Genomic DNA, 15364 nt, shown 5'->3' with positions numbered 1-15364 from the left:
GGGCAAAAAGGGAGGTGGTTGAGCGGAAGGGGCACCATGATCCTTGTACAATTAAAAAAAGATACTAGACATTGTGAGATTCCCAATGAGAGACGATCATGGCAAAGTCTTATGATAGCATCAGCGAGAGCTGTGCTCTTACTACGCGATATCATGGCCGTAAGAGTGATGTCCAAACATGGTTTTGCAGATATTCATTTCTATTGATATTACATAGGGGAACAAGTGATCGTCTAGGACCTATACAGTACAGGGGCCGGAATGATGCCCGTGATAATACAACAAGTCTGGTCGCAAACAGAACGCGCGCAAAGGAATCTATCCATCCCACCTCTTCTTTTTCCCCCGGTCTATCCACTCCTTCAGTTTCCTTCGCTAGAAAGCCAAGAGAAAGGTTGGTTGTATATAAAGACATTCTCCCCCACAATGTGTTGATGATCAGTTTTTGTTTTGCTTTTTTGACGGTATTTTCTTTTAATTGTCTGTCCTTTTTTTTTTACAGATCCTTGCCGAGGGCGTCGGTCAGCCTGCGCTGCGTGTCCTTGTACACGTTGTCGGGCGTGGCGGTGGCGTTGACCTTGACGACGCGGCCCTGCTTGGCGTAGTAGTCGACGACGGGCATGCTCGTCTCGACAAAGGTGCGGAAGCGCTTGCGGATGCTCTCGGCGTTGTCGTCGGCGCGGCCGCTCGTCTTGCCGCGCTCGAGCAGGCGGCGCTCCATCTCCTCCTCGGGGCAGTCGTAGAAGAGGACGAAGCGGGCCGGGCACACGGCCTCCTCGAACTTGAGGGCCTGGTCCATCTTGCGCGGGAAGCCGTCGATGAGGAACTTGGCCTTCTTTGCCTCCCCCGCGCCGGGCTTCTTGTCGCTGCTGCTGCGGTTGATGGTCTCGGTCATGGCGTTCTCGAGCAGCTGGACCGTCACCTCCATGGGCACGATGGCGCCGTTGCGGATGCAGTCCCTGATGAGCTCGCCGAACTGGGAGCCGGGGCGGTCCTGCTCGGCGCGCAGCAGGTCGCCGGCCGACAGGTGGGTGAAGCCGTAGTCCTTGACCAGGTTGGCGCACTGGGTGCCCTTGCCGGCGCCGGGCCCGCCGAGGACGAAGATGACGGTCACGTCGTCGCCCGAGAAGGTCGGGGTCGACTTGTGCGGGGCGGGCAGCTGGCCCGAGGTCTTGGGGCCTTCGAGGGCGGGCATCTCGTAGTGCGGGTTGATGTCTGCGGAAGGTCGGTGGCACCGGCGGTCAGCTTTTGCTTCTTTTTCCTTTCCTTCTCTTTCCGAGGTGCTGGTGACCACAAGGGGCAGGGAGGGAGAGAGAGAGGGAGGACTTACTCTGGTTGCGCTGGTTGGCGAGGAGGATGTAACCGCCAGTACCGCCGAGGATGATGAGGAAGAAGGGCCAGAACTTGACGGTCTGGTTCGACTTGGGCGGCTCCGAGCTGTAGAATCGGCGTGTCGTCTGTCGGGAGAAGCGGAGGGGCGCGCTGTTCGGCTTTGACCGCAGAGTAGCGATTGACCTCCTCTGGAAGGCCCCGAGGGCGAATTGAAGCTTGGACGAGGACGCGGTGGCTGCCCTGGTCGCAGGAGCAGCAGCAGCGGCTCGTGGCAAGTGCTGCCAGAGCATGCGAGGAAGCGCGCCAGCCATTGGGTGGTGGTGGTGTCGGTGGTGTGTTGAACCTGTGTATGTTTGTCGCTGCCCTGTTTTTGGGGTCCCTTGCTGTCCCGAGCAAGCTTGTCTGCTGCAGGTGAAACTATGACGACCACACCTTGGGTCACCCGGTCTCAAATTCTTGGCTGGTCACAGAGCAGACGCACACTCAAGACAGCTAGTCAGGAAGCAAGACAAAAGAAGATGCGCTCACAAGCGTCACACCATGTGCTAGTAGAGCGTCACTTAGCGGCCAGGAATTCCTAAGCTCGATAACAGGAGAGATGATGGGGACACTTTTTTTTTCCAACTTCATTTGATGGTACCTCCCCTTATCTCAATTTATCAGACCCCGAATGGCCCCTTGACAATCCCCGAAATGGTTTGACACAATTGGGCTATTTAATAATACCTTAGGTCTTGTTTCTGCTATCTGTTAGATTTCTTATCCCTTCCTTTACTTGAAAAGAATTCCTTTTAACTACATAGGTAGACAAAAAGGTAAAAACAGAAATGTGACAAGCGCGAAATTCACTCGCGTCTCTAACAGCTCCGGCATACAAATTACAGCACAACAAACCCGCAACATGGTTGCTATCACGGATCCACAGGTGCTAAAAGCCAGAGGCACACGGGCCGAAATCCACTAAATCCGTAGCAAGTCAGGGATCCATGCCCTCTACCGCACCGACAAGGTCCTGAGTGGAACAGGTAAGGTAACTCACGTCTTGAATCCTCGACCTCGACAGAGATACATCTTGAAGATATCTGGTCATACAAACTTTGCCAGTATACTCAATCCTCAAACAGATAGTGCATTGCGGCCGAACCTACTCGGTGATTCATGAGAAATGAAGATGTCTCTGGAAGTCGGCTGGCCGGTCTAATGCCAAGGCTCCTCTCGCATATTGGACCATAGACTTTGTAGACGAAGATGTAGTCATTCTTTCTACCGATGTCTACCCCAGAAGAGGCAGAAATGTGAACTTTCCTACTATACAAAGAGCGATCCATGCATTAGACTCAAGTATGATCCCATAGGCCTCCTAGACTATCCCTCGAACGCCGTTCTGGTATATAACTTCCCAAGACAAAAAAAGGTTGTTTCAGCTTTAGGCTCAGCTGCACAAAAGAAAAGGTTGAATAAAATATATGTAGGTAGAACAGAAGCCACACGACTTTTCACGCTTTCAACAACCACCACCAGGCCACCATGCTTTGAGCTCCTCATCTGAAGCTCGTCTGGTGAGCGGGAGGGCTCTTGACGGCTGCGTCGGCGTAGGCGCCGGGGATCGCAACGGCCTCGTAGATTTGCTCCCCTGGAGCTACAGGAGCATGCTCGACGGCTGTGCTCTGCGACGGCATCGGCGTTGAATCAGTCGTGGGGGTCTGGAATCCACCAGTTGTCTTGGGAGTGGCAGAACGGGCCTTGGTGGGCGGGGCCTGAAGCTTGAAGCCCGAGTCCGCGGCCGGCTTGGAGAAGGCCGAGGTGGGCTCGACCAGGCGCTGGCCGCCCGGGGTGAAGGGCGAGGCCCCTTCCTCGATGTCGCCCAGCGAGCGGTAGGTCTGGTGGGACGAGGGAGGGAACCGCGGGGACAGGGCGTACTGCGACAGGGCGGGAGACTTGGGGCCGAACCCGGGGGTGTTGGGAGCGGACTGGGTCCGGAGCTGAGCCAGGTACAGGTCGGAGCGGGCCTTGTCTCGCAGGTCCATCGACTTGGTAAGCTGGCGCTTTCGGTAGTAGCGGTAGAAGATGATGCTGTAAAGAGTGATGCTGATCACTTCCACCACGATTTCAATGATGATGCAGATCAGAGACCAGTTCTGCGTTTTCGGGTTAGCCGATGCATCCAGGGAGGGCAGTCGTCGTTAGCAAAGAAGAGGTGGCTCACCTGAAGTCTGCAAACAAGAGCATAATCAACCTTGTCCTGGAAGATCTGGGAGCGGTGGTTCTGAACACACGACCAACCCCACATGTCTTGGTTCCCGCTGCTGGTGCGCGAGTGTTGGAAGAGGCCGGCCGCCACACACCACATGACCATGCTGAAGATGAACCAGCCAACGGCGAACAGGGTGTAGTAGACGCCGACCTTCTCAGCCCGCTGGTGGCCACCCCGGCAATAACCGATAAAGACCGTAACACAGATCGCCAACGAGACGCAGGAAGCAGCGAGAACGACCTTTTGGGGCCAAGCATTGGTGTTGCCGGCCCACGCAGGCAGGCCGTTCTGGGCCGGAAGTGACTTGGTGGCGTTGAAGATGGCGAAGGAGGACGACAGCATGGCCAGGATGATCAGGCTGCAGCTGAAGTTGACACCACGCAGAGCAAACTTGGCCATGCGCACGCGGACTTTGATTTTCTGCGCACAGAGTTAGCTGGGTGAAGGCTTGGGGGTCTTGCACCTCGAGAGACTCACCAGGTCCTTGGCCTGCTCCTTCTCCGTGGAGGCTTCTCGCTTCTCCAGAATCTGCTCTTCCCTGAAGGTAGGGCTGAGAGGGTTGTCGAACCTCCGGCCAGGAGTGCCGGGCACCTTCATCGCGCTCTTGAGGGGCGACCTCGGGGTCATGGGCATGGCGACCGATTCGCGGTTAGAGTCGTCGTTGATGTAGCCGAAACCAATATCGCCAGGCTGTGCTTGGGCAACGGCCGAGCTGTCATTCCTAGAGAAGGGCCCCTTGCGGGCATCGACTGGAGAGTGGACAGTAGTAGCCTCCGCAAAACGGGGCGTTCGTGGGTGCTTCAGAGAGCCATCGGAGGATGACGAATCCGTCGAGGGTGTTCGTGCAGGCCTCAAGTTGAGGGCCACGGGCCGCTTCTTGTCGATAGCCATGACGAACGACGTTGACTATGCTTGGCAAAAAGAAGAGAAAACCGACAGAGAGCCTCGGGTTGCTCTGCCTATATAAGAAAAGCAAGTGGACAGAAGACGGGGGTAACTGTTGGAGACCCGGTGATAGGGCCCTTGAATCAGAAATGAAGCAATGCGAGAATCAAATATCGAGGAGACCAGCTGCCAAAGATGAAAGGATAGCAGAAACTGGGACGCTTGGGGGGGCCAGTGGTTTTGAATTGGCGCCGCCACCAAGCAGAGGATATAATTCGACCTCTAGGAGGAGGAGCCTGCATGGGACAGGTCAGTGGATGGTTCGACCTGCAAGCAATGAGCAACCTACAGTTGACAAGGGTGGACTTGGTCCAACTGGAACCCAGGATCCTGATAGGGTAGCTACAGGAGCTTGCCAATGAGGTCTCCCGACACTCGATGGAAATAGACGCCCAACTAGGTGACGGAGTGGCGCCGGGTTGGCTGGTCGGCGCTTTGCCAGACAGCGGGGGACTTATACAGCTCTTGATCCCTGAGGTGGATCGAACGGGGTTTGCAAGACTAGCCAGTAGAGCTCTGCAACAATCTCGCTAGCTCTCGAGAAGACGACGAGAAAGAGAATGGGAGAACAGAAGAGTATCACGGCCACCGTATCTCTGGTATATGAGGCATAAAAAAATGGAGGACAAAGAGGGGCTGGACTTTGTTAATGTAGGGGCGGAGAGCCACGAAGGTCCAACGACAGACAAAGCACTTTCCATCTCGGCGCAGATGCACGTCGAGCTTCGGCTACTCGAAATATCACTGACCTACCAGGTCGCCTGGGAGGGCGGGAGATACCTGCCTGTCTGCGTGCGTTCTCGCTCTGTCTGTACAGTCTTTTAGCCCTCGTCTCTTGCCGCCCTCTTTCGACCCTGGCTTGCTGGCATGCCGGGACTGAGCATCTGCAGTACAGGACCAATCACGGGCCGGCAGAACCCCTGCTCTTTTGCCAAATTTGAAGAGCATCTTACCATCTGGCCCGCACTTGCTGGGCGGATAGATGGACATGGAGGGGACTGGGCGAGCCCACGGACGTTGTGCAGCAAGTGTGGATGGACAGAGGCGGATGGAGTGTGGAGGGTGGTTGGCGGCAAGAAACCGCCCGGAGCAAAGTCAAGAGGGAGAGACATGGCGATCCCGCCAGCTTTGGCGGTGGGCGGCATGTAGCTCCCCTCTTGCACCCCTGCCCGGATATGCTTGGCTTCCAGCCTGTCGTATCTCTGTTTGGCTGCACAGAATATGCTTGAAGAGAGCAGACAAGGGTCCCCGCCAGCAATCTGCCGTCCCTGTCAATCCTTGGCTTCGATCCCCGGACGTTGATAGGCTCCATCCGGCGGCGGGCCACGCGGTGGGTCAGCCGGTCCCCAAACACGGCGCCAATCAACGGCCAGAGATGCGTGATACGCCTGCAACCCTTGCTGCATGCCTGGTAGCCTGGGCGGCAAGCAACAATATCAGTCGCTTACCCATCACCCACAAGACACAATTGCGAATCCTCTCGTGCCGCCTTGTCCTCTCGCCCCCCCATCACTGCTTCTGGATTTCCCATCGCACTCGACGCAGGCCTGGAACCTCTGGGTTTCGGTTGGACAAACCCAGTCGATCACGGAGGTCCCGGCACGCACCGGAGGTTCACACGTGGAGGTGCGTCCCTCTGCTCGCATCGCCGAACAGATGTCATGCGTGGCACGCATCGTCGTGATGAAGACAATGAGCAGGTTGGCCACCTGTCACAGGTGTTGTTGGAGGCCCGAAACGCGAGCCACGGCTCCGCTTGTGGCCGATGGTACCAACTACAATCTCACGTAATTGCTTCGATCACCAACGAGCGTAACCCTGAGGTGCAACGGCGAGAGCTTTCGGGACTTGGATTCCCGTGAAGCCATCAAGTGGCGAGGCCGCGGAAGGCAGCCCATTGTACCAAAAACAGATCAAAGTAAAGATGAGATAGCCAGGGTCTCCATCTTGCTTCGTAAGGTTGAGAACAGCGGCCTGCGTCGATACCACCACATATTGGAAGATGTGATGGTACACACACCTGCAGCATTTCGTTGTGCTGCTCGTGCGCCGGGATTTAACCCACCTCCAGCATGTTCAGCACACCACCACCTTGACGATATTTTTAGCCCACTGCATGCATGTGGTGGTGGCCAAAGTGGCAGCTTTGATCTTTTTGCCCGCATGTCCCACGGGAGCATGTTGCTGCCACCAAGTCAACGTAGATTAGTTAATCATCGAAATTCGCGTTGTGAGACGACTAGTTCGGTAGAGCAAGCTTCTGTCCAGTTCCCATGATGAAAACGCCAAGGTGAAGTCTTCAGAAACGGAACGATTCCCGAACACATCAAGTTGAAGGGGCAAGCATTGAGGTGCGTCAGTCATTTTTTAGTTTGCTAAATATGGGAGCCAAGATGGACTGTTGCGACCATGAATAACAAACCTCATATCCGTGGTTGCAGGTCAGGTCTGGGTTAAGGCTGTGCATCTGGACCGAACGAAGTCGTGCGGCGTAGGCATGGCCCTTGCAGGCCGTTCTGTAACATGCAGCAGCACGATCTTGATCGCAGGCGGTGATTCCATCGAAAGGGGGTTTGATCTAGATTCGATGCTTGATCACACATCTCTCCCATAGCTGTCCGGAGGTGCTGGAAAGGCGAGCAAGCACTTGAGCAACTGAGTTCTCTGCTTTCTAACACCCTTCTCGGCTCTTTCTCGCGGCTCTTCCAAAAGCACGTGTCTCGGAGAGACTGGTTCTTGTACCACTAGTAGTTGGTTCATATATGTGGATTCGTGAAATACTGCATACCTAGGTAGAATATAAGGCTTTGTTCAGGCCCAGGGAGTAGACGAGGGATTCTCGAAAACCAACGTCGCGTACAAAATATCCCCGAGCCATTTAGATATTTGAGACTCTAGAAAACCTGAGGAGATCTTTGACAAACGGAAAGAATCGAGTAAGGCGGCCTTTGAAGCTCAAATATTCCCACGATGTTGAGACGAACCACATCTTCCAAGTCGAGATGAGAGATGGGAATACATGGTCGAGACCTTCTTCCCTTGCTGTTCAAGCTTTCCAGAGCAGGGAAAGTACCCACGCGCCCACCCAACGCGGGGAACTACATAGCCTTATCTTATCAGCACCGAAAGGGTTTAGTGCTGCAGGCTCGAGGGAGGCGGCACACCCCACCATCGATGACTGCACACCAAATTTTACTTTTGTGACTGTATCCAGCACGAAAAGGTCGACCAGCTATCCAACCACCTATCTAGGCACGGCCAGCGTCGACTTCATACCTGGCGGATATTTTCTTCGGAACATCGTCAGAGAAAACTGCCCCAGCTGCGACAGACGACTGAGATCGCCACTCCGCCACAGACTCATCTCCAAAACTAGAGCCGCCAATATGGCATCCAACGGTGACAAATTCGGAAACGACATCGAGTCGGAATCCGACTCTGGCCCCGACTCCCCCGTTCTTGAGGCCCAGCAAGCTTCCGATGCCGAGATCGAGGAGAAGCCCCTCAAGCCGTCTCTGAAGAAGGCTGCCGCCGCACCGGTGCCCGTCGAGAAGCCCTACCTCCCCCCGCAAACCGAGCCGAAGGATCTTGATGTTACCACCCTGAACCCCCTCACTCCCGAGATTATCGCGAGGCAGGCGACCATAAATATTGGCACCATCGGTCACGTCGCTCACGGAAAGTCCACCGTCGTCAAGGCCATCTCAGGTGTGCAGACGGTCAGGTTCAAGAACGAGCTGATCCGAAACATCACCATCAAGCTGGGTTATGCCAACGCCAAGATCTACCAGTGCGACAACGAGGAATGCCCTCGGCCAACCTGCTACAGAAGTTACAAGAGCGACAAGGAGGTCGACCCTCCTTGCGAGCGTGAGGGATGCGGAGGTACCTACAGATTAAAACGCCATGTCTCGTAAGTGCCGTACGGCTTCTTTGCGGAAGGGCCATCCAGCTAACATGCGCAGGTTCGTCGATTGCCCTGGTCACGATATTCTGATGAGCACCATGTTGTCAGGCGCTGCCGTCATGGACGCTGCGCTGCTGCTGATTGCTGGCAACGAAACCTGCCCTCAGCCTCAGACCTCTGAGCATTTGGCTGCTATCGAGATCATGAAGCTCGACAAGGTCATTATCCTCCAGAACAAGGTCGACCTAATGCGTCAAGAAGCCGCCAAGACACACCACGAGTCCATTAAGAAGTTCATCCGAGGCACCGTCGCCAGCGACGCGCCCATCATCCCCATCTCTGCTCAGCTCAAACTCAACGTCGATGCCGTGCTCGACACCATTGTCAACACTATCCCCGTGCCTCCCCGTGACTTCACTCAGGAACCCAGGATGATCATCATTCGATCATTCGATGTCAACAAGCCCGGTGCAGAGATCGACGAGCTGAAGGGTGGTGTCGCTGGTGGCAGTCTGCTCCACGGTGTCCTCAAGCTCGGCGATGAGATTGAGATCCGTCCCGGCATCGTCACCAGGGATGACAAGGGTGCGCTCCAGTGCACTCCCATCTTCAGCCGCATCGTCTCGCTCAACTCTGAGGGCAACGAGCTGAAGTACGCCGTTCCCGGTGGTCTGATTGGTGTCGGTACCCGCATCGACCCTACCCTGTGCAGAGCCGATCGCCTGGTCGGTCACGTACTCGGCCTCAAGGGCCGTCTACCCGAGATCTATAGTGAGATCGAGGTCAACTTCTACCTGCTGAGGCGGCTGCTCGGTGTCAAGACTGCCGACGGCAAGCAGGCCAAGGTCGAGAAGCTGGCCAAGAACGAGGTGCTCATGGTCAACATTGGTTCCACCTCCACCGGTGCCAAGGTTGCTGCCATCAAGAAGGATGCCGCCAAGCTGGTCCTCACCACCCCTGCCTGCACGAGTCTCGGAGAGAAGGTCGCCCTCAGCAGGCGTATTGACAAGCATTGGCGTCTTATTGGTTGGGCTACTATTGCTGCGTAAGTTTCCTTCTTTTTTGAACCTTGCCCGCTACCACCTTTTGCGGAAACTAACATGCAATGCAGTGGTGTCACTCTGGACCCGACTACCTCCTCGTAAGGGGCGTGTTCTTTGGTCTTGTTTCATTTTTAGTCGGGCAAAGGAAGCGGGAGAAATCAGGTTAGATCTAAAAAGCTTTGTAGCATATTCTACACGAGCTGTCCTTGTGAGAACATTGAGACGTAACGAGCTACGTAGGTAGAGTGAATATGAAAAATCACATGTTTCTAGCCCACTGAAGATAAACACCATTGGTGCTGCCTGGTATATCTTGACATGTCTGCTAGGCTGCTGTATACATACGAAAAGCTTTCTGTATGGGAAGGGTTTTGATATCTAGAGCTACAATACTTGCAAATGGATATTCACGCTAGGAGTGTAGAGGTTAGAGATCTGTGCCAATGCTTTTGCCACTTGTCGTTTCCTTCAGATGGGTTATCCTATTATCTGAAAGCCATGCGTAAATTCGTACTAGAAACTGTCTTTTACATCCCGAACAACCTCTGCCAGGTTTGGAATGATGTCCAAGAATTGAAATTATTTCTATTAAAAAACCAAGTGGTATCGTTTCCCTAAGTCTAATATGTGTCTTGACCTTCGTAATAGATTGACGCTTTTTTCTTTCGTACGCCTGCCCATGATCATGTACCCGGGTTTGAAAATGTAGGGGGGCACCGGAGTATGACATACATCCACGTGCCAACAAACATGCACGGGATAACTCATTCAGCCCCCGGACCCAGATCACTTCCTCACCTTGCGCGCGTGCTTGACGAGGTTCTCAATGACGCCCTCAAACGCCTCGCGGTCGCCAATCTTCTCGTCCGTCCGCTTGGTCCAGTACTCGAGCACCTCCCTGGCCGTGCCCTCCATGGCCTCGAGCCGCGCGACGTGCGCCCCGAGCTCCGCGTCCGTCATGCCGTCGAGCGCCTCGTCCGTCGTCTGGCACAGCTGCCGCCCGGCCACGAGGTCGAGCTCCGGGGCCGGCGGCGGCCCGCGCCGCTTGCCGCCCTTGCCGCCGGACGACGACGGCTCCCTGGGCTTGCCCTGGGAGTCGACGCTCGTGCTGGAGCCGTTGTTGGCGGCGGCCTGCTTGAGGCGCGAGACGCCCGAGCGGCGCGAGTCCGACGACGTGCGCGGCGAGTCGCGGCGGGCGGGGACGGCGAGGGACGGGAGGACGAGCTTCTTTTGCTTCGAGGCTGGCAGGATCTCGTCCAGGTCGACGGGGACGCCGAGGCTGACGAGGAAGAGGCGCCGGATGCGGGAGCGGATCCAGTCCGGCGGCTGGAGGGGTGGGGGCGCGACGAGCTGCGACCAGAGCGAGGCGCTACGCGGCGTGAGGAAGACGGGGTTCACGTCTCTGGGTAAGGGAGGGAGTGTGGGTATGGAGTCGTCGTCGTCTGGGGTAGAGTAGAGGGCATTGAGGTAGGGTTCCGTGACGGAGAGGATCTCATCGGCATCTAAGCCTTCGAAATCGGGTATGGGCTGCAGGATATGGTCAGCACACGATCAAGCAAAAGTTGGAGGTGATATTACAATTGATAGCGGCTGCACTGGAGGCGGTGCCGCCGGAGCTGCAGCAGGTGCTGAAGCGGGTTCCTCGAAGCCGTCGTCAAAGTCACCAAAGTCATCGTCCTCTCCGCCCTCCTCGAAGTCGTCAAAGTCATCACCAAAGTCCTCATCTTCCTCTTCGTCCCCCGGCGCAGCAAGTCCCACGTTACGAGAAGTAGGGGAGGCAAGACCGGGGGATTTAGGGACTATGGAAGATCTTCTTCTCGTGCGACCCGTACTCGGGGATTTTAATGGGGGTGATATTGGTGTTTCTACGAGAGCTTTCTGTTAACAATCTGAAGTAAGGAAATGAGAAGGAGAAGCCTAATTGCCCATACCAGAAGCGTCTTTCCCCATCTCGAGGTTTCCGTCTGCCTTCAGCACCAGGTCTGGGGGAGGATCAGACCTGTGGTGCTTCTCCGGGTGTGTCTCAGATCCCTCCGTATCGGCGGTCTCCTCAACTACTGTCGTGGGAATGACCCCTCCACTGGGAGTGCCAGACTGAGACCTGCTCTCGCCAGATGCTTTATCTGATTCATCAGGTATGACAGCTATCTCATCCGGCTCGGCATCGCCCTCTCTCATCTTGTACGCATCAGTCCCAGGAACTTCACCATACGACGGCTCATCGCTGATCTTCTCGACTCGCAGCTTGGGTATGGGTGAAGCAGCTTGTGATTCCCTAGAGGGAGCAGACTGCGCATCGGAGAAGTGGTCATCTGAATCGGAGGACTCTGCATACCGACAATTAGCGATGATCAGGCTATAGGAGGGTGCCACGCGGTGGAGGGGGTAATATCCTTACCAAGCTCATGGGCACCAGGATCCACCGTTCCTGTCTTTTCAGGAGGACTGAGACTATCCCGCCTGCCTGACATGTCGTACGATAGTGCAAGGGACTTGAGAATATGGCTGGATTCCAGGTACAGTTCTGGCTGAGAGAGCTTAGGTGTGTGATGTCGAAGGAGTTCGAGATGGACCAGCCACTCTATGGAAGGATTGCCAATGCTGAAACGAATACGGATTGAAGCTCAGAGTGTAACTATGAAAGGCAGAAGAGCCCTCAAAAGAGGCTCGTGGGCAGGTCGTGCAGTGTAGTTTCGTCGTTCATAGGATATTGATACTGCCGTCAGCAGTTCATTCACATGGATCGAGGAGGGTTGAAAGTGGTGCTGCCAACCGTTTTGGGTAAAGAGTCGTAGCTGGTGAGTTGGGCAAAAATGTGGGGCTTTTGGTGCTGTGTCTGCTTTGTCCACTCACTGAAGGGAAGCCCTGGAGAAGCTGGGCGCGCTCATGTTTTAGTCTTTGTTGCGCCCTGGCGCGAGCTCAACTGCCTGGTCCAGAAAAAGTGCTGGTCGCGAAAAAGCTTCCTGGCTGACCACCTCCAACAACCTCTCATGCTCTCGACACCACCCACCTCTCCATCACCTACCGGCCAATCTCTTGAGAAGTGCGTTCTCAAGCTGCGGGACTCTTCGCCCTGCCTTTCATTCGAGCGACCACTTGACGGACTGCCGCCGGTGCACTTGAGGTCCTCATCACTTGTTCAATCACTGGTGAAGCCCGTTGCATTGGGAACGCGCCATTGGCGACGACTGTCCTATCCCGAGGTTGTCAAGCAGGACGCGCTTTACGGAGCTTCAACGGATTCCAGACAGATACCTTAGAAGCTAATTCTTTGACGAGATTCGAAATGTCTACCCCATTCACATTCGGCACGCCAGCTGCGTCGGGTGCCTCGAGCACGCCGTCGACAACTGCTCCTGCTTCGGGCGGTCTGTTTGGTGCTGGTGCAGGCACGTCAACTACCGGCGCAGGTTTCTCGTTTGGCGGCACCTCGACGGCTGGCGGAGCTGCTGCTGGCGGACAGTCAAGTGGTGGTAGTCTCTTTGGGAGCGCATCGAAGGCGTCTCCTTTTGGTGGAGCAGCCTCCTCGACACCAGCGACAACTACCCCTGCCGCGTCGGGCACTTCGCGCTTCGGTCAGCAGTCGTCAACGACGCCCAGTTCAGGAGGGCTATTTGGAGGAACCATGACATCCAAGCCAGCAGCAGGCGGCAACTTGTTTGGCGGCGGTAGCACGGGCACCCCTGGCGCGGGTTCTACGCCCTCAGGAAACCTCTTTGGTGCTGGTGCGAGCGCTGCTCCCTCGAGCACATCGGGCACAGCTACCGCTACCTCTGCCGCACCGTCATTTGGCGGTCTTTTCGGTAATAAGGATGCTAAGGCCCCGGCCACAACATCAGCTGCCCCCTCAGGTGGACTTTTTGGGGGATCTTCTGGACAGTCTTTGCTCCCTTCCGCTGCGGGCAGCACTCCAAATGCTGGAGCTGCGACGCCCTCCAAGCCTCTTTTCGGCGCCTTGGGTTCGACGACGCCCGCTGGGGCACCGCCGGCCGACAAATCTGCGGCCCCCTCGCTGTTCGGCGCCAGCACTGGCCAGCCTGCTCAGTCTGGCCTGTTCGGTCAGGCAGCCAAATTTAGCGCCCCGGCAGCCGCGGCTACTACCGCTACGAGCCAGCCTGCCGGCGGCTCCGGTGGCCTGTTCGGAGGTGCAGCATCTTCGCAGGCTCCGGCACAGGGTGGCTTGTTTGGAAACACCTCTTCTGCACCTTCTGGGCCCTCCTTATTCGCCAAACCCCCGATTGCGACATCCGGACCCGGACAGTTTGGAGGCGGCAGCGCACCGGCGTCCCAACCGGCTGCGACCACCTCGGCCGCGGCCAAGCCTTCTCTTTTTGCGCCGTCTAGTGGACAGTCGGCGTCAACGACTACCGCAACCTCCGCTCCGGCCGCATCTAGTACTCCGAGCTTGTTTGGCGGAGCTGCGTCTGCCACGCCTGCGTCCAGTGCTGCGCCGGCTGCCAAGCCAGGAGGCCTTTTCGGTGCGACTTCAGCGACGCCCTCGACTACGGCGACGTCCGCGCCCGCTCAGCCCAAGTCCCTGTTCGGCGGTGCGCCCACGACAACCACTTCCGCTCCTACCGCCACTTCCTCCGCTGCGCCTAGTGGCGGCCTGTTTGGCTCGACCACAGCCGCCGCGCCTGCATCTACCTCTGCACCAAGTACTACAACCACAACATCTGGCGCGCAAGCGGCTACAACCACTGCCCCTGCAAGCGGCGGCTCCCTCTTCGGAGCGGCTAAGCCTGCCGCCGGTGCTGCCCCTGCAGCTTCCACTACCGCTCAGAACGGCACCACCGCATCCGGTACCAACCTCGGCGGTTCGACTATGGGCCCTCCTTCCCAGATCGCACGTCTAAAGAACAAGACGATGGATGAGATTATTACCCGCTGGGCAACTGATCTATCTAAATATCAGAAAGAGTTTAAGGAGCAGGCGGAGAAGGTCGCCCAGTGGGATCGGCTCCTGGTCGAGAACGGCGAGAAGATCCAGAAGCTCTACCTCGATACCTACGAGGCAGAGCGTGCCAGCAACGAGGTTGAGCGCCAGCTGCAGTCTGTCGAGAGCCAGCAGGACGAACTCGCCAGCTGGCTGGATCGCTACGAGGGCGAGGTCGACGACCTCTTCGCCAAGCAGGTCGGCCCGGCTGAGCAGCTCGCCGGCCCCGACCAGGAGCGCGAGCGCACCTACAAGCTCGCTGAGAAGCTCACCGACCGGCTGGACGAGATGGGCAAGGATTTGACCAAGATGATCAAGGAGATCAACGACATCTCTGGATCACTGAGCAAGGGCAGCAAGCCCGACGATCCGGTAAGCCCGTCATATGCACATACCGGTTCCGATGTATACAGTACTAACAGAGAGATGCCACAGCTGAGCCAGATCGTCCGGGTCCTCAATGGCCATCTGTCCCAGCTCCAGTGGATCGATACCAACGCTGCCAACCTCCAGGCCAAGATCTCGGCTGCGCAGAAGGCTAGCAAGAGTATCGGTGCTCAATACGGCGGTCCCGAGAGCGATGCGGCTGAGAGCTTCTATCGGTCGTATATGGGACGCCGGTAAACTCGCGGATTTGTGTCTGACGTAGGAGCTGGGTCGGGGGCCCCATGGCCTCTTTTATCACATGCATACTCGTTGCGCGAGATTTGCATCACGGTGGATGTTCAGCGGATAAAGGGCGGGATACAGAATGCACTCAGCGTGCTAATGCATATGTAAATGTACAACTAGGTAGACACATTTTGAGGGGGATTGGTTCTATGGCGGAGTCCGCGCAGTCATGATCTCTCAGAGGACTATGAAAAACAAAAAAGAAACATCGAGTTGTTTTTCGTTCTTTCGGATCAACGCAATTCGAAGTTCCGTCCACAAATTGCCAGTCTCAA

At 56.3% G+C, this 15364-nt stretch overlaps 5 protein-coding genes across 5 annotated transcripts; 2 read left to right on the top strand and 3 right to left on the bottom strand.

Moving 5' to 3' along the window:
• Window positions 1–496: 496 nt before the first annotated feature.
• On the bottom strand, window positions 497–1643 carry E0L32_003612 (uncharacterized protein; the record flags this gene model as incomplete). The annotated part of the gene is made up of 2 exons (XM_031137932.1): window positions 497–1215; window positions 1331–1643. 2 exons carry the CDS (start codon window positions 1641–1643, stop codon window positions 497–499), a joined length of 1032 nt encoding a protein of 343 aa, XP_030998382.1.
• A 1230-nt stretch (window positions 1644–2873) lies between these two features.
• Window positions 2874–4477, bottom strand: E0L32_003611 (uncharacterized protein; the record flags this gene model as incomplete). Its single annotated transcript, XM_031137931.1, has 3 exons — window positions 2874–3470; window positions 3539–4006; window positions 4064–4477. 3 exons carry the CDS (start codon window positions 4475–4477, stop codon window positions 2874–2876), a joined length of 1479 nt encoding a protein of 492 aa, XP_030998381.1.
• Window positions 4478–7917: 3440 nt separating this feature from the next.
• E0L32_003610 (uncharacterized protein) lies at window positions 7918–9583 on the top strand (the record flags this gene model as incomplete). Its single annotated transcript, XM_031137930.1, has 3 exons — window positions 7918–8444; window positions 8497–9483; window positions 9550–9583. The coding sequence occupies 3 exons, from the start codon at window positions 7918–7920 to the stop codon at window positions 9581–9583; spliced, it is 1548 nt and encodes a 515-aa protein (XP_030998380.1).
• A 684-nt stretch (window positions 9584–10267) lies between these two features.
• E0L32_003609 (uncharacterized protein) lies at window positions 10268–11952 on the bottom strand (the record flags this gene model as incomplete). Its single annotated transcript, XM_031137928.1, has 4 exons — window positions 10268–11008; window positions 11060–11355; window positions 11413–11808; window positions 11880–11952. 4 exons carry the CDS (start codon window positions 11950–11952, stop codon window positions 10268–10270), a joined length of 1506 nt encoding a protein of 501 aa, XP_030998379.1.
• Window positions 11953–12767: 815 nt separating this feature from the next.
• On the top strand, window positions 12768–15041 carry E0L32_003608 (uncharacterized protein; the record flags this gene model as incomplete). The annotated part of the gene is made up of 1 exon (XM_031137927.1): window positions 12768–15041. The coding sequence occupies one exon, from the start codon at window positions 12768–12770 to the stop codon at window positions 15039–15041; it is 2274 nt and encodes a 757-aa protein (XP_030998378.1).
• Between the last annotated feature and the right edge of the window lie 323 nt (window positions 15042–15364).

Source organism: Thyridium curvatum, assembly GCF_004353045.1.
Source record: "Thyridium curvatum strain D216 chromosome Unknown NODE_16_length_530760_cov_82.129700, whole genome shotgun sequence".
NCBI lineage: Eukaryota > Fungi > Ascomycota > Sordariomycetes > Thyridiales > Thyridiaceae > Thyridium > Thyridium curvatum.
Note: the sequence above shows the minus strand (reverse complement) of the source record. Positions and strands in the feature narration are given on the sequence as shown.